The sequence below is a fragment of the Micropterus dolomieu genome, linkage group LG18, assembly GCF_021292245.1.
Source record: "Micropterus dolomieu isolate WLL.071019.BEF.003 ecotype Adirondacks linkage group LG18, ASM2129224v1, whole genome shotgun sequence".
NCBI lineage: Eukaryota > Metazoa > Chordata > Actinopteri > Centrarchiformes > Centrarchidae > Micropterus > Micropterus dolomieu.
This window is the reverse complement of record NC_060167.1, coordinates 21,049,145-21,068,160: the sequence shown is the minus strand read 5'-3', so window position 1 is coordinate 21,068,160 and position 19,016 is coordinate 21,049,145. Positions and strand designations below refer to the sequence as shown.

At 41.3% G+C, this 19,016-nt stretch overlaps 1 protein-coding gene across 1 annotated transcript; it reads left to right on the top strand.

Moving 5' to 3' along the window:
- The first annotated feature begins 2,082 nt into the window (after positions 1-2,082).
- LOC123987178 (transmembrane protein 88) lies at positions 2,083-6,488 on the top strand. Its single transcript, XM_046075844.1, has 3 exons — positions 2,083-2,265; positions 3,149-3,443; positions 6,261-6,488. The coding sequence occupies exons 2-3, from the start codon at positions 3,150-3,152 to the stop codon at positions 6,486-6,488; spliced, it is 522 nt and encodes a 173-aa protein (XP_045931800.1). The 5' UTR covers positions 2,083-2,265; position 3,149.
- Positions 6,489-19,016: the final 12,528 nt, after the last annotated feature.

Genomic DNA, 19,016 nt, shown 5'->3' with positions numbered 1-19,016 from the left:
AATCAACAATAGCTCAGGTAATAAAAGTGCTGTCATTGGGCCAAAGATAAGTCTGTTGAAATGATGACCTCATTTCATCCATCTGCTGATGTAATCTCATCCAACAAACCCCACTCTGAAGCATTAAATGCTTACAGATGATAAATGGGTGGATGATCTCCTTTTAACAGGGTTCATAGTTGGGGTTCATGTGCTATTTGTTGCCCTGAAATGCCACTGGGCTAAGACGAATTACCATGGCGACCTGCAGGATGCCGTTCAGTAAAATAATGGCGAGAGACCTCGTGCACGGTCCGGCTGCTCTGCTGCGTTACGTAAGCTGAACTAGGCACACTAACAAACGGAGGACATTACTGAAGAACATTGTTTGAAGTGACTGCCAAGGAAATATATACATATATTTCCTTGGCAGTCACTTCGCAGTCCAGCAGATGTCAGCAGATGTAACAGGTAGAGTCTGGAAAGGTTGTGTTTAGGCTATGTGGACGCCTCTTTTCAACTTCTCAGAACCAGACAGCAAACAAATCACACAACAGCGTCCCCCAGACTCTCCACAGCATCTTCTTCATCAATCATTCCCTCATCTCTGTCTCCACGTCCAGGCAGTATCTTTTCTTCCATTTCTCTTCAGCTCTGTCCCGCATCCTCCCATCTTCTTTCTCTTGTTCTGTGTAATTAAATTTGAACAGCGAAAGGTTGACTGTCTGTCTGTGCTACACAACAAATCGATCATCCCCTTATCTCTCCGCCACACCGCTGACAATGCTCTGAGATTGGTGAAAGGCAGACCACAGAGGGAGAAACATTTCTGAACATATCACAGCACTTACTGTCAAATATTAATTTGTTTATCAAGCTTTGATTTAGTTTCCTTCCCTTTAAACCTTTACTGCGTTTTGTTCCTGGGCTCATGCACACAGGCAGGCCTTGATGCTTATCAACTTTCACCTGCTGACACTCCTCATTTCTTTTCTTATAATACATGATTTCTCTCTGTGGGAGAGTTACAAATATGTGCTCTTTACGGTACGTGTGATCTCCATGAATGGAAGTGCATCCTAATCTAATTTTCCTGAGCTGCTATCTGATCATCCAACTAAACTGAAATGCATTTACTCATGTACACCTCAGCAAAGGTCACATGATTGGACAGATAATAAAAACGGGTCTATGCTACGAGCAGCCTATTTTAGTTATTACCCACCCTGGAGTACACCTCTACGTCACTGTAACAAGGTGAGACCACTGGAGGTTAGAAAAAAACAAGACTTTCAGCTAGTGAAGTTGCTCTGAAGTGCTAACAAACTTTCCATTGCCAACCGAGCCTATTAAAAGTACTTTCCCACTGGATCCATAGATTTGTCCCTTAAATTGTGCAACCATTAGCACACATATCAAATAAAGCTTAAAGAAAGAGCATAAACCATTTTCTAATTGGGCAACAGTTTACTGAACAACATTTACTAATTTATTTATATGTCAGTTTTAAGCTATTAACAAAAAAAACTTTTTGGTTGCCAGGTTGTAAAAACATCACTTTCTTTGGTTTCTGTATTTTTCATTTCTTAATAAAGCATCAGTGAATTATATTAATAGCTTTTCAATAAATTGGTAAATGCACTGATAATTAGAATTTTTAAAAGTATCATAGTGGGTGAGACTTTTCCACTACCTGGCAATCCAAAAGTTGTTCTTATTGATGTAGGCCTATATGTCTAAAACTGATGTAAAAACTATTAGGAAATGAAGACATTAGCTGAAACGTATAAATCCTTTATAAAGGGTCATGTGTTGCCAGACAATGGATGAAGTGACGTGAAGTAGGGGAGACCCACCCGAGCCATTTTGAGGTTATTTTTATCCAAACTGTTTATTTTTAATTTTTGATTTGTATGTTTGTGAGGGGGAGGCGTGTGTGCGCTGTAAAAATATATTAGAACGAAAATATTTCAATTTCAAAGACTTTTTCTTATATTTAGGTTGCAAACGTAACTTTCGTGTGGCCGCGTGAGCGCGCACTTAACGGTAGTGCGCGCGGCCCGGGAGTGGCTTGCTCCCACGGACGCACAGAGGCTCCTCACAGCAGCATCACTACAGCAGCACGGGGTCCAACTCACAGGTGCTTTTCTCCGCTGCTGTTTGACAAATCTGGCACCAGAACTAGGCTTCTAGGTCTTTTGTTCTGAAATTAAAAGCACCGGGTCGATCACCGGGAGAGGAATTCAACAAACACACCCGAGGGATTAACGGGATTTGTACTTGGAGGTAGGCAGGAACAATAATTCATAGCGTGTTGTTTAAAGACGCTGATGTTATGGAGCTACTCTATGTTTGTGACAATAATCGTTTCAGGAGAGAAACCAGGTGTAAACTGCAATAGAAACAGAAAATAGGCATTATTTTATTCATCAAAGGTAAATAAAAATGAATAAAATAAAAACATAAACAAATAAATAAGAAAACCAAAGAGGAACGTGTTCAGTTCATGATGAAGCTGTGTTGAAACTGCTCTGAGAGGAACAGCTCAGCAGGTTAAAAGGTTTCAGGCTGACTTGGTTTAAAATGGATCGTATTGGCATACAGTCTGGGCTTTTCAAAGTCACAATGCTCTGATCGATGACATCGACCAGAGAAGCATGGGAAAACAGCTAAAAGGTGTGTGTGTGTGTGTGTGTGTGAGTGTGTGTGTGTGTGTGTAAAGTCAGAACAGTCCATAGTCTCATCTCATTTACATAGTCTAATGAGCTACTGGCTGAGTAGAAGAGGGCAGTAAGGGGACAGGGCTGTGTCTGTCACTATTCTTATTTAAGGTTTTAAAATCCAGCATGCATCCAAACTTTAAATGCATTTGGCCTGGAAAGGATATAGAAACCTTAAGTGTTTTGTGTGTGTGTGTGTGTAATGCAACACGAAGGTGGTGTCAAGAGAAATTATTTCATGTGCAAATATTTTATTTATCATGATACAGATGTTCACAACATACACAATTTAAATAAGCACAGTAATGTTTTGCAAGCTTGCTAAAGAGCCATAGTGAGTCTGCACGTCATCCTGGGACAGTTGTTCCATCTCCTTTGCATTCATTATATTCATTAAATTAAAACATTAACAAATCAAGGAGTGCTCTCTCTCTCTCCCTCTGTCTCAGGATGTGTGGTATGGACGTGGACCTGGACGATGGAGGTTCAGGAGAGGAGGAGAAAGAGGAGGAGTTCTGGATCGGGGAGGGAGTGAAGATGCTGCCCCCTCCCGTGGCCCACAGCGGGGGCAGCGCGTGGGGAAGCCGCAGGGGCAGGTGCGGCTGCGTGGCCTGCGGGGCAGGTCTCATCCTTTGGAACCTGTGCGTCGTCTTGGCCAGCACTCTGCTCCTGGCTGTGGTCTTCTCTGTGGTGCTGCTGCCTGCAGTGCTGCTGCTGTACATCGGTTTCCTCTGCCACTCCAGGGTGAGTTGTCTGCAGCACTGTGGTCTCAGGTTAGGAGATATTATCCTGTTGTTTATTCTCTTTGTAGCAAGGACAAGCTGAAGGGAAACGTTACTGTTACTCTATTTGACAGCTGATCCAGTGTTGGGATTTATGCTCCAAAGTTGCATCTGAGCTAATCCTGCCCCTGGATGATTAGATGGATGAGACTATCATCAGACACAGGATAGTGTTTAAAGTGGCAGTAATCACAATGGGCAGTGCCGTATTTTCACAATGTGAAATAATAGGGTAAATGATTTGGGATGTCTAAGTTCTGTAGTAAGATCTGTGATATGCTGCAAATTATAAAAAATTTTTGCCACACTTTAAGATTTATCATTTTTTTGTCTGTTTTATGTAATAAGAGTTTATATTCACTGACTTTGCAACACATGTGACTGTTAAGTACTGAGTGAACAGACGGTTATCATGTTAATTAAACCAGAATACATTTTGGATTCAAACCGAACACACTGGAACAACTGTTTCTGTATAAATCTGCACAATGTCCTGATTCGTAGGAAGCAAACATACAGAATACAGTGTGTGAATTACCGTAACACTATATGCATTTGGAACAAGATTAAATGTGTTTTAAATGTTAATAATCTAGAAAAAAATATATACTTGGCTTCCACTTTAGCTGTACAATTTAGTCTTGCAAAATATACTTTTCTGCATGTCAACACTTTCCTCTTTCCACGTTTCCTGTCTATCTCTATCTAAAATAAAAGCAAAATAATTATTTAAATAAACCACTTGTAATTGCGTCCAAGGTGACTTTCTTACTATACCATTTAGGTTGTGGAGGGAACCTTTGTCGAATGTCATCAACATCTTTCCCCATGTTTCCTGTCACTCTGTACTGTCAAACTACTTTCAGTTAATGCTGGTTGTTAAAAGGTTCCCTCATTCTTCTTCCCAGTTGCTGAAAAGTGGGGTGTTAAAAGACCCCTGTCAGGGTTATTAAAGTTGCTATAGTCAGTATTTTTATGGATCCAATGACAGTATAATGGGACTACCTGCTCAGTACCAAAAAGCAGACATACACAGTTAGCGACTAGCTGGTGAAAACAGTGGAGCATTTAGCAGCTAAAGAGCCGGAGAGCAGGAGTTGATGAAAACCAAAACAAATCTAAAAGAGACTGAATTCAGGACTTTACACAGCCCAAATAAATAATGGATGTCTAAATAAGAAACGTTTTGCTAAGAAGTTCACCATATCAATATAAAATGTAACAATATATCAGTGTTGCTGATGTTTTTGCTTGTTTCTGCTGCCCCCAAGTGGCCAGAAAAACAGTTAATGCAACTTTAAAAAGATAGGACTCTGTGCCAACCTGACAGTATGTTTACAAATCATTAGCACAGAGGAATCTGCACTACTCCAACCACCCAGTCCCCTTTAACTTGGCTGGAAGTTTAGGCATGTCATATACAGAAAGTGGGAGGATTTACTTTCATGAAGACTGGCACTGGCACCTGGAATCTTAAAACAGACAATTACAGCCTTAAGGGAAAGTCTTTTTGGCAGCATATGTTATACGCCTAATCGTGACACCTTCTCCGCAAAGTAGTTCAAGCTTTGGTTTTTATTAAGAAGCTCATCCAAAAAGATAATGACTAAACTTGAATGTTGGAGCTTGTCAGACTGTGTTTGTTGTAATGAAGTGAGGAGATGGGTGCGGCTTGTTTTTTGTGAGTCACACGAGGGGGCAGACAGGTCATCAGTAAAACATGGTGAGTCTAGCCATCACGCCTAATTAAGATGTGAAGCTCTACAGCTCTGTCTCTGGCTCACTCGATGGGTCATAACATTAAAGCCACATTTGAATCAGCTGGTCCTCAGACCGTGGTTGTCTCGGTTCTGAATGATTTGGTCTCTGAAGGTGCAACCGGGTATGACGGAGCAGGAAAATTAAGAACATGCAAAGTCCATGCGTGCAACAAGACTGTAATCATGATTAGGGCAGCGCAAGTGATAGCTCAGAGCAAACAATTACAGATGATGCCAGTCAGACAGTTCTCCCTTATTGTGGCGACAGACTGAACATGGAGAGAGGGGGACCCACTGAGAAGACAAGATTTGGCACCAGCTGTGCACAGACACACTGACAACATGATGAGGAGGGAAATGTACTCAGTGAAAGCACAGTGTGCACTTGATAGAGGTGTGTGTGCTTGTGCTGTTGCTAGGGTACTTTTGTAGGAGGCAAAGTTCCTTTTGAAAAAGCTTACAATGGGAAATTGTTTACAATGAGGACTACCCAGTCATTTTGAATGTGTCTGAGTGAGTTTGGCAGAGAAAAGGAGATACTGTGCTTAACCCCGGTGTATGCTCTTATGTTGTAGTATGCTTCATGTGCACTCTGATCTCACCTCTCGCTCTTTATCCACTCATTGTTTTGTTCTTTTCCTGCCTCTTTTACATGTTTCTTTAGTGTCCGTCTCTTTCTCTCTTGCCTCCCCCCACCCACGCTCTCCCTCTCGCTCTCGCTCGCCGTCACAGTTGATTGACAGCTCGGAGGGTTACTGTCAGCTACTGAGCCACTTGTTATCTGAACTGTAAAGGGAGGGTGGGAGAGACTCTGTCACAGTCCACTACCCACCCTGTCCCACTTCTGCACCCTGAGCATATGCAGACACACACATGCACACACTAATCGCAACATGGCCAATGACAAATTGTGCCTATTTGCTTTTGATGGAAGAGAAGTCGCTGATGCTAGAACGTTCGTCACATCCTCTGGAGCCCTTGTGTCTACTTGTGTGATCCCCTCTGTGTTGTCGTCGTAGGTCCTTGACTCCCCCTCTGCCATCTGCCGTTACCTTGACGACAACAGCTGCTCCGCCCTCATCATCCTGGGCTTTGTGATGATGTCACCGCTGGTGGTCGTGGCAGCCGCCGTCTTTTGCGGGCTGCTCCGAAGGTTTCGACTCCTGCTTCTCATTCAGCCAATCTCACGTGCTTGGTACCGAGGGCGACTGCTGGACTGGGCGGGCAGCATCCACGCCTGGGTCTGATCGAGACGAAACCAGAAGGGGGATCAGAAAGTTGGATTAGTGTAAAATAACCAGAGAGATACAAGGGGTAGACAAAATAACAGAAACACCTCGCAGTGTAATCAATACAATAGTGCAACAATAAATCCTACCTTTGTTATGATGCTCAGTTTAGTCGAAATTGTGTTAGAGAAATGCTGACTCAACAAGATCTAGTCTGACGTGGGGAATATGCTAATTCACTGTCTAGATGAGAAGATCGATACCACGGTCATGCCTGTTTGGTAAAAATTATGCTACAACCAGCAGCCAGTTAGCTTAGCTTAGCACAAAGACTGGAAGCAGAGGAAACAGCTGTCCAATCTAGGGCTTACTAATTAACAAGTTATATCTCGTGTCTCATGAATGTACTATGGGAACAACAAACGTGGCTTAAATACAGCTGTCTTGCCTTTTAATGGGCATCTCTGGGGTTTGATGGTCCATTGGACATGGGAAGTAGGAATTTTCCGAGTTCCAAGTCGGAAATTTCAACAACAACACCTCTTAAGTCATTTCCGACTCGGAAATTTCGAGAGAACCCACAGACGTATATTACTGGACGAAGTCACTCTGCGGATTTGAATGGAAAGCAGTGAAGCCAGTTTTGGCCCTATGAGATATTACTACAGGGTTACTTCCTGTTGGCACCAGCCTCTACTACGCATTATTGCGCAGCATAAGCATGGTTTAATGACATAGAGTAACAGCAGAAACAATTCTGGTAGCTGCATTGCTGCACCAACTAAAGTCTTCACGCTCAGTGTGTTTGTCTGACTCGGATCGTCACTGTTTAATCCGCCCACCTACAGGACTCACCTGCCTAACTCCAACGTAGTGTCACTGATGGACGAATAGTTTTTTTAAGACTTGCAGAAAGTTTGTAATCTAACCAATACGGTTACATCTCTCATTTTGACGGGGTGTCGCAGGGTAAGTGGGCTTACATGGAACCCATCCTTGAAGGCTATGGTCGGCTTCACTGTTCGATTTCTGGCTTACCCTCTTTGGAGAACCTTATCAGCTATAGTAATATACTGTTTATCACACTTCTGTCTGAAGTCTGGAGTTAGAGCGGGTTGCCCACAAGATCACTGGTTCAATCCCCGGGTTCTCCAGGCTCCATGTCAAAGTTTCCTTGGGCAAGACACTGAACCATCGCTGTTCCATCAGTGTATGAATGTGTATGAATGGGTGAATGTGATGTAGTGTAACAGCACTTTGAGTGGTCAGAAGACTAGAAAGACGCTATACAAATACAGAGCATTTACATTCCCAGCTCCAGCATCCGACTTCCGAGGGAAATGGAACACACCAAAAGCTTTTTGGGCCACAGGAGATTTACCGGGTCTGGCCACTGGGACAAATTGGTGGCAAGGCTGAGTGCCAGCTCTCTTTATTCATCCATGGTTTTGTGTCATGGTTGTTAGTGCCAACTATCTCTTGGTTAGGCAGAGTAACCTACTTGAGTCTCTGCTGGTTGCCTGGCCACCTCGTCGAAATTGTTGTAGCACTTAACCCTATTGTAAAACCGCAATGTTTTGACTTTGTACGGGTTAAACAAAGGAGACAAAACTTGTTCATTTGTGAGCTTCAGAAGTGCTGGTAGGTGGATTTTGTTACTTTTGGACAGAGCCAGGCTAGCTGTTACCCCCTGTTTCCAGTCTTTATGCTAAGGTAAGCTAATCACTTCCTGTGACTCTACTCAATGGACAGATATAAGAGCTGTGTGCAAATAAGTGAAAGAAAAGCAAATAAGTGTATTTTCTAAAATATCTAACCATTCCTTCATTGGCACGTTGTGTAGTGTTGTTGTACTGGGTTGCGTACTGAAAAGTATCTTGATTATTTTGTCTACCCCCTCACTATAGGTCATTTTGTTGAGAACAAGAAAATAAGATTGTGCTTAAGTTCATTGTAGCAATTTCCATCTCAGTGTTATTTGTCTTTATTTTAGAAACTGAAGAATTTTCAGTGATTTGTGGAGTGACGTTTTTGTGTACTTTAACCTCGCATACAAAGATCCCAAAACATATTGTGCACCCATTTGATCAACAGGAACAAAATGCATGTTGGGAGAGGCCAAAAATGCTATTCAAGTCCTTTTTTTGTCAAATGAAGGATAAATGTGGGATTTTCAATCAATATTGTAATATCACGACGACTTTAAGGCAGGCAAGACTCAAAGGAAGTGTCATTTTTTTGATAGTTTGAAGAGAGTAACATGTCATGGTAGCATATTATAGTAATATTCAATTCGATTTTGTGTATAAAACTAATATTTTTTTGATTTTGTATTGCTTGTTTGCTAACTATGTTGCTCTGAAATATATTGTTGTAAAGTTATTTGTGGTTGCACATTAAAAGTCTAGCAAAAAGTCAAAACACAATTACAAACTTTAGATTTGTTGATCTGTTTTGAGTTAATCATGGTCCATGTGTGTTGGACTCAATTCCCTCGGGAACTGAAAAACAGGGTTTATAATGTAAAATGTATGGTAAAACGCAGCACACAAGGACTATTGTCTGTGAGGTGAATTAAATGGACAATGATGAAGTTTATCTGATGTAGCTTCATTAGTAGTCATGTCTTATGGGAGGGCAGGAGTAATGTGAAACATATTTCATCTAAATGGATCTTTTAGATCACATCGCGCCATAAAAAAACCACACCCTTCCTTATAAAAACACCACAAGCTGACAGTACGACAAAAGCAATGATTGTTTGGTGGAGCCAGGTGTTAAAGTTGGATTCGAATCATCAGACCAGGAGCTCATCCTGCTGCCTCTTTGCTTTCTGGTCATTTAAATTCACCAGTGACACACACGGCGCACATCCTTTTTATCTGTGTGTCTCCGCTCCGTAATTAAGAGTTCAGATTTGAGTTGCCTTTCTCAGAAGAAAGCCTTGAATCATATTTTATGGGGAGCAGTTATTACTTGTCCTGTGCCATTTTTATCATACTGAAATATATTTGTTTTCTACTTAAACATATTTATTTGTGTGTTTTGTCTGTGTCTGTTTACGTCAGTCCTGTTACTAACACTCCATTGTTTGTATGCTGTTTGATTACAACAACAAAGCCCTTTAAGTTCCAGTATTTTAGAGAAATGTAAAGGAAAAGGGTGAGATGTATTTGTTTTTATTTATGCTGTATTGTGATCACACTTTTAAAAAATTGGCTAATCGGGGGTTTATATTTTGTTCAGCTTTTTGTTTCTGTGTTATCAACAAAACCGCAACAGGTTGTCCCGTTCAGACCTCCATTCAATAAAAAGAGGGCTTTTTTCCCCCCAGAGTGTCTCTTTTGAGATGTGATCTGTTTGTAAAGATCAGAGTCCAGTGATTGATGACTTAACATTCAGCTCTCAAACATACATGCAAAACACACTGAAGGGGCATCGTGACCTCGATTTCAAAACTAAACAACATGAGAAAAGTCTCTCTACTAACCCTTCTCACCCTCAGTTTTAACATCTGTTAATCTGGTCACATTTGTGCGATGAGTTAACAAGCTGATCAAAGGACAATGTTGCCTCTGATGATGTGGTCGTCCAGTCTGTTCAGTTCACTGACAGATACATCATCCATCTCCTCTTCAGAGAGCCTGCATGTGTTGACATGTGGCTGCTCTCCGTACCATCCCACTGTAGGACTGTTGTGTTTACCTTGCAATTTGTGTAAGCCCTTCACAATGTCTGTTTACCAAAAGCATGTGTTTATGTCTGCCTGAGCAAATATACAAAAGCAAAACATCTGTCTATAGCACAGAGCATCAGGAACTGTAAAGTACAGAGAGCTGGCGTTGAATGCTCAGTCAGAATCTTGTTTACTTATTCTTCAAATCAGGTAGTTAATGGTTTTAATTACTGCGGCACCGCAGTGCTTTGAGCTAAAGTCAGCATGCAAACATGCTCACAGTGACATTGCCTTAATACAGATACTTTGAAGGTAATGAACCATGTTCACCATCTTGCAGGTGTTTGGTCATAAACTAAAGCATTGGAAAAACAAAAATGTTGATATTTATGGTCCTAGATGAAAAGTTAAGGGAAGTTTTAACACCTCATCCTCTGGAGGACAAATGTGTTTGTACCACACTATAAAAAACACAAAAGTGGACCTCGTGGTGGTGGGAAAAGAAAAGTCAGGGGATCACCAAAGTCATCAGGATTCATCCTCTGGACCATAAATCTCTGTACAAAATGTCATGGCAATCTGTGAATTGTTTAAAAATTTAAGTCTGGACCAAAGTGGTGGACCAACCAACTGACAAACCATGCCATCCCTAGAGCCGTTTAAAAAATAAGGTATCAATATTATAAGTATAAGTATATATAAGTATTTTTTTGGCAATGGTTGAGAAACAGGTTTTTTTAATACAACAGCCAATGTTTAGTAGGGAAGGGGCAGGTAAAACAACAAATAACACGCTGTTGACCAGAAACAGGCCACGCACCACCACAAGGCCCACTCACTTGGAGCTTTTGACAGCATCACGGAGTTTGCCCAGTTGACATGGAATTAAATATGTTAAAATTTCTATTTTCCTTAGCACTTTAAAGACTTCTTGACCATGAAATACTAAATACTAGTAGAAATACTAGTTTACCATTCAGACATACAGTGCTAATGGTCAGCATACACTCACTTTGTCGTGTCTCCTCATAACAGTAAGCTTTAAAGTCATTTGCATGTATACTGTTCACTGCACAGTGGCTGAGCTTTACTGTGTTCCCCTGAGACCGAGAGAGGAGAACCAAATTGGATTTATTTTTTAGTTAAAAAGGAAAATCTTATCATGTGGGTCAATCACTTGTAGCAATGTTCTCCGTTGTTAAGTGGTTGGTAATTAGAATAGATGTAGAGTATGGGGGAGGAAATTGCAGAGGGATGGACCAGACAATGAGCTCTGAAAGCCAGAAACTTCAGCATGTCACAGAGGGAGCACTGGGTCATTGGTATTGATGCCCTTAAAAAATGCATGATAAAAAATTCCCCTTTAAACTATAATTACAGATTATAAAATCTCCCATATATTAAGAGTCATTTAGTCTAACATTCAGCATTTGAACCTTTGAGTGTAACAGCATCAAACAAAACAATAACATGGTGATTTTCACTTGAAACCTTGTGACATTAATTCAACCCATTGGTAAATGTGCTGGCATTAAAAAAAACAGTTTTAGGATTTAATAATATATTAAATTTTAAAAATGGAAATAATTGCAGTGCAGGGTGAGTAAAAATCAGGGAGACGAGTCTCTTGCCATGGCTCTCTGAGACTGTGCTCAGGCACACCTGCACTTTGAGCCCTATATTAACATCATCATGCTGACACACTCACAATGACAATGCTAACAGGCTGATGCTAAACCATCACCATATTGATTTTGCATGACAGCATGCTAACATTGGCTAATAAGCACAAAGCACAGTTTAGGATGATGGGAATGTCATCAGTTTTGCAGGTATTTAGTCATAAACCAAAGTAGTAAACAATTTAAGATTTTGGCCTCCTGGTGGACGAAAAGTCAGGAGATGACCAAAGTTGTCCTCTGGGGACCACAAATATCTGTACCAAATTGCATGCCAATCCATCAAATAGTTGTTGAGATATTTCTGTCTGGACCAAAGTGGCCGCACGACTGATTTACATTGCTATTTAAAACTATGCCGCTAGCATAGCTAAAAATACTAAAGTGTGGATAAATTTTTTGACAAAACAGTTAAGTGAGGAACAAATGCAACTGATCGGATCCATTAAAAATATAAAGGTATTCTTTTAAATGCCTCACTGACTCTTTAAATTTGAATCCATTAGTTTAAGAGTCCTTCCACTGCTCTCACCAGTCCCACACATTTTCACCGGAGCGACGAAGTGGACTCTGTAATGGATGCTTCGGTCTGTCTGAGTGTGGCTTTGACAGTTTTTTTCAATTGCTAACATGCATTGGTCGAAACTGAAGTCACATCGTCCAAACTCTTCACACAGTTAGAGAAACAGAAGTGTATGTGGCCCAAATTGTGAATTATCCTTCATTGCTTTCACACAAAATGCATTCAGTGACCACTTTCTCCAAAATCCACAATCTCTTTTCTCTAACAAACTGTGTCCAAAACTGTTAAAAACACTTTCAAAACAGAATGATGGCAAATATCCTGCATTTCTGCAGTAACTAAACTAAAATATATAAAAAATCTTAGCAGAATATTTACAGTAAATTTTATGTTTACGTCTTTGTACTTATGTGTTTTGAAAAAAGTTTAGAATTACAATCTGAGTGTAAAGCAGGAAATGTGCTTGTACTTTAGAAGACTTGGTTCAGGGAGTTGGAAGGTGAGTTACAGGTTGGCACTGAAATTTTAGTAAATAAATTTTTGTTTCAACTTTTTATTTTTCACAAATAAACAAGTGTACGCAATGATATAGAAAAAAAAGGATATTGAATCAAATTTCTGCATTTCTGATTAATTCTTGTTACATATACTTTAGTACAGTCAGTAAAGTGAAAATATGTTATTCTTATTTGGTTTGACTGAGTTTTGGGGGTGAGATTAACTGTTTGGCCAAGATGCATGCTGGTAATGCAGACTGTATGAAGAGTTTTGATCAATGGTTGTTAGAAATTGAAAGAAAATAAGAAAGTCTATTTGACAGTATGTTAAAGCAGCCGTATCAATGAGGAGAACGCATGTAAAGTGCTGGCAGGAATGATTTTCAGCTTGCTGTTTACTGACAATTAGCTCTAATATTTGAGTTCAAACAAATTTCCATGAAGCTCAGTGAACCAAACATTTACAGGTTGTTGTCTTGTGGTTGGATGGGGATGTAATATGCTGCATACTATAATATTCAGAACATCAGCAGCTGTGAGTCTCAGGTAAATATGGACATGTTATTGCTGTCATCACATTAACAGTAAATAATACCGTCTGGGTCATGATTACTACTTTAATGTATATTTTAATGATTTGTGTCCATGACAACTTGGATGTTTCAGGTATTTTCCATGGCAACCAAATCATATCAGAGGAAATACTGATTATGTATAATTTATAACTCTGTGTGCCACAAAGCTGAAAAACTGTTGAGCTACCAGCATTAGTGTAGCAAACATCTTGCACTTGTGTGCCACAAAGCTGAAAAACTGTTGAGCTACCAGCATTAGTGACACTGAAGACTTTATCACATTAGTGTAGCAAAAACAATTACACCAAATAATGCAAAACAAATGTCTCAACACATAATGAATTGAAACACAATGTGGCATCAGCACTGTAGTTAATACTCATTATGTTTTGTCCACACAGGGCAGTCATGAAGTATTACAGTATGACAGCAGAGTGTATTTCATTGTTTTGCTGCTGTACTCCAAAAGAAATAATGACTCTTGGCTTTAAGGGTGTTTGAGGGTGTTCATGTTCATACATACTCCTACAATTTTAGCGGAATGCAGAAGGATAATAATTCTAAGCATAAAGGCAAAGCAACCCAGGAGTTTTTATGGCCAAGCATAGACTTTATATAAGGATCTTTATATAGGCTATGTAACATAGTTAAAAAGCTTCAAGTTAAATCCTACCTAATGGGACTACTGTGCCACCTGCTGTCATGAAGTTGTACCTGCAGTGAACGCTAGTAATGACGACGGGATTATGGGTAATCCTCAAAGCAACGGAGGATTTCCCCTCAGGTAACATGTCTGTGAATGTCCGTGAACTAAACAATGCTGACTTACTTGAAAAGCATGTAAAAGTTAAGCTAGATTTCTTTGGTTGAATATTATATGTAGTAGATTAATTTCGCCATGTTTTTATGAAGTCAACCATCCGTTTATGTGTTTTATAGCCAGTAGAAAATCTCTCCAGTATAGCTAGCTAACTTTAACATGATGCTGTCTTTCCAGACAGAGCACGCGCTGTTTGTCCACATAAGACGACTATTCAACACTGTTGTCCTTTGTCATGAATACACCTGTATGTTACCATATGTTTTTAGAAAGAGTGGCGTAATATTTAAACATGAGGTTGAGGTAGTTTCTGCTGTTTGTTTGCCTCCGGTATGTTGAATTGTGACGAAGTTACATAACTTAATTGTTTGCAAATAATTGTTTACAGAAAATGGAAAAATGTAAAGGTAACTAGGAAATCTGTTTAATTACCTTGTAAAATTAAGAGAAACAATTTGGTGTGTTTATTTTATTTAGTCATAGGAGTTTAAATCCACTGTATGATCAATGTGTCAAACTGTACTTAACTATCTTGTAGAGTTTTAAGAGTGGTACATACAGTAATCCAAAAAGCAACGGAGGATTTCCCCTTAGACAGAGCATGCGCTGTTTGTCCACATGAGACGACACTGTTGTCCTTGAATGAATGCAGATCTGGAATAAACCTGCTGGTACCGCAAACCTGACGAGCTCCATGAGATTATATCATATAGAAGACATCTCACAGAGGTCACATATACAGTCTTTGGGCCAAACAGTGAAATGCTTCTGATCAAGTCACCTGACTTTAAATGCAACTGAGCACTTGGCATGAGACAAAAATGATGGGGGAAAGTCCTTAAAAGAAGCTAAAAGCTAACACACACTCATGTCTGCGTCAGTGGAGCAGGTGAACAGTTTTAGGGAATCAGTATCATGAAGAACCTGACATGGTGATCTCACATCTCCACGCTGGTAAAGAAAGCTCAGAAATGGCTGTGTTCCTTAAGAAAACTGAAAAAGTACAGAGGAGCAATAGAAAGCATCCTGACTGGAAACATCACCACCAGTCATGGGACGTGCACGGCCCAGGACAGAAGGGCTCTGCAGCGGGTGATTAAAACTGCTCAGAAAATCATTGGTACCCAGCTCCCGAGCATCAGTGATTTTGGTGAGGTGCCTGCACAGAGCCTAAAGGATTCTGAAACAAAGGACCCACCCAGCCACTCTGCTGCCGTCTGTCAAGAGATACAGAAGTATCTGCTGTCGTACTATCAGACTACAGAGCAGCTTCTTTCCTCAGGGTGAGGCTCTTCAACTCATCCTCTGAACTCTATCATAAATAAAAGTTTTCTGTTAGTTTTCTGTGTAGCATGAAGGGACAGGAGCTTGCATTTTGTTGTGCAACCCTGTGTTATATATTGATGAATAGATTAACCTTGAACTGAAGATGGTCGCAGTTCAGTGTCTGTTGACTGATGTTTCGGAGCTGCATGCACCAATTATTCGGAAGCTCTAACTTAGTTATAACGCAAGATTTATGCATCACTATATGCAAGAGGGCAGCACACAAGCAAGTTTTTAGTTGTTATTAATATTTACATCCAGTAACTTGCAGGTTTAACTATTGCAGAACTCCCTGAGCCAAATGACAAAGCTAATGTTAGCATGCTTATATAATGTATGATCCTTTTTGAAAAAATCCTTTTCACCTTTATTTGGATAGGACAGAGAGAAGGAGAGAGAGAAGCAGGAAATGAGGGAGAGGGAAGGGAATACATGCTGCACAGGGCCCGAATCCAGGGGCCGCACAGTGCCCGCCCCATGTGCAAGGACTAAGCCTTACACATGGCTTAGTAAATGACTTTTGTTGTTTTCACAGTATTTTTCCTATATTTTAAACAGTTCCCTACTGTATAAGTGGTGTACAGTATGTTACTGTACATCTTGTTGTCACAGTATTATTACTGTATTTCCAACAGTTCCCTACTGAATAAGTGGTGTACAGTATGTTACTGTAGGTTTTCAATGCATTCTGGGAAAATATTAATGCAAATCTAAATACAGTAATACTAACTGACTGCGAAAACCACCACCAACCTCCATTTTGAAATGAAGCACTGTCTTTGTCATGGGTAAGGCTGAATGCCGACTGAGGTGAGGACCCAAACGCAGGCAACAGGCAAGGAGGTAGCAGTTCACTGTTCACTAGCAAACACTGAACACAACTGCTGACAATAGGGCTGACCCCCAATAGTCGAAGACTCCATGCTTCGATGGGCAAAGCCTGATTCGACTGTCAGTCTCACAGTCGAAGCTTCGCAGTGAAATGAGGATCATGCCATTTTGGCGATATGGGGGTGCTCAACGTCTGAGAACTACCAGTTTTCTCCCAATAAGTTAATGTACAGCCTATTACAATATATATTTCAACATTTAATGCTGTAAATAATAAATAAAATGTAAAAAGAAAAAAAAACTTTCAGTAAATGTTTTTAAAGTGCGTGAATTAATCCAAAATTGTAACCCTAACCCTGGTCGTAGTGGCATGTGTACATGCGTGTTGTGAGTTGGAACATTGCTCAAGTGATGTCATTGGTGTTGTGCCGAGTTGTCCGCACCTCGCGGGACTTTCGGATAATTTATCACCGTTGACGAACCACACAAGAATATTTTATTGTTTTTAAACAGCCGGCTACTTGAAATAGACCTGCGAGGAACCGCGCATGCACACAAAAGAGAGAGAGAGAAAGAGAAAATGGCCAACAATAAGCCTCAGTTTAGCTTCGGCTCGTAATCGTCGTGCACAAAAACACACATGATTCGACTATCAGTCGACTACAGGCAGAACTTGGCGATTCTGATTCGACTATGTAAATCCTTAGTTGGGGACAGCCCTAGAGAACAATATATACACAGGCAAACGAGCAGGGAGGGAAGAACAGCTGATACACATCAGGTAATCAACAACAGGAACAAAGTTAGACAAGAACACCAATCACAGAAGATAACAAAATAAAACAGGAAGTACACGGGAACACGCAAGGACAGATCTTCCAAAGTAAAACACAAAACGTGGAAAGACTGCAAAATCAGGGCATGGACAGAGACCGGACCAAACAGGAGACAGAACTACACTAAAACATGGAGACATAAGACACATAAGTACACAGACCAGAAAAAACACTAAAGATGAACTAAAGCACAAGACTAAGAACTAAGGCAAAGAACTAAAATGCAGGACTAAGAACTAAGATAAGAGACAAGACAGATACTTAGAAACTAAAATGAACAAAAGAAGCTACAAAACCCTAAACATGACAAGATCAAATAAAGCTCACAGAACACAAAACCAAACCTATGAAAACAGACTAAACAGGAAAAACATAAACACAAAACCAAATCCTAATAGTACCCCTCTCTCAAAGAACATCCCCAGACGTTCTTAAACAAAACCCACCCCACAAAACAAGGTCCAAAACAAAAAAAACGAGCCAGGATGGGTGGAGGGAGGACAGGAGGAGGGCCAGAGTCCATGGACACAAAAAGAAAAAACACAGTCCAGAGTAAGCTGGGGCAAAAGAGCAGGTGGTTTGGGACAGCCTAAGAAACGGGATTTCAGGCGGGCGGCCTGAAGGCAGGACCAGGAGGGAACAGGGAATATCAGGCGGGCGGCCTGAAGGCAGGGCAGAGAGGGACCAGGGCAGTTCAGGATGATGACTCGGAGGTCTACCCATCAGACAGAGTAGGGTGAGGGAGCAAACAGTTTGGGAGGTCGACCCGGAGGTCGACCCAACAGGCCAGGCAGATCAGGGGCACAGAACAGTTCAGGAGGTAGACTCTTATGTCGACCCAACAGGCCAGGCAGATCAGAGGGGCAACACAGTTCAGGAGGTCGACCTGGAGGACGATCGAGCAGGGCAAGCAGGTCAAGGGGACAATACAGTTCAGGAGGTCGACCTGGAGGTTGACAGCGAGAGCAGGAGCTCTCCTGAGGCAAGACAGGAGACCAATGGAGGCAAAACCCTTCTGGAGGCCGGCGGCGAAGGCGAAACCCCACAAGAAGCCGAGCAGGATGCAGACGGTGAGCCCTCTCCGGAGCTCTTGGCAGAGGTCAGCGATGACGGCGGGGAGCCACCAGAGAGAGGGCATGACCTCTCCAGTGGCCAGGAAACAGGCTGGTGGCTAGCTGCTGGAGCGCTAGCAGGCTGAGAAACAGGTAGGTGGCTAACCGCTGGAGCACTAACAGGCTGGGAGACAGGCAGACTGATGCTAGCCTCAGAACCCTCGGGAGTGTCCAGAATTTGCATCAAGTCTCTTTTCAGTTGCAGAATCACAGTTAACTTCTCAGTCATGGGGGGAAAGTTCAGCAGCTTGGGCTTAGAACAGATAGTCTTTTCCATCAGCCCATAATCATATAGCCTGCGTTTTAAGCCAGTGGATCCCTGGATGGCTGAGTTCAACCTCTCGAGAGTGGAATACCACTCACTCAAATCTTATGCCAAGAGTTTTAAGTCTGCTGGGTCCATTTTCTTGGTGACGTCCTACTGTCATGGGTAAGGCTGAATGCAGACTGAGGTGACAAAACTAAATTCTAACAGTCTTGTTTAATATCAGATCTCATTAAACTTTTCTTGCAACTTTCACATCAGACTCTTCAGGACTGGACTGGATGCGTTAAGTTGGCGCTTATGTTTTGTTTGGCGTTTTACACGGACTCTTCGGTTGTAGCTCTCAGTGCAGAGAGTGCAGCTGTGTGAGACCACATTTGCTAGAGCCTGTTCTGGGGGATCGTCC

Bases quoted from the DNA above. Each gene is read 5' to 3' on its own strand.
- LOC123987178 (XM_046075844.1), top strand. From the start codon at position 3,150: ATGTGTGGTATGGACGTGGACCTGGACGATGGAGGTTCAGGAGAGGAG. The intron at 3,444-6,260 runs GTGAGTTGTCTG...TTGTCGTCGTAG, and splicing joins GTTTCCTCTGCCACTCCAGG to GTCCTTGACTCCCCCTCTGC.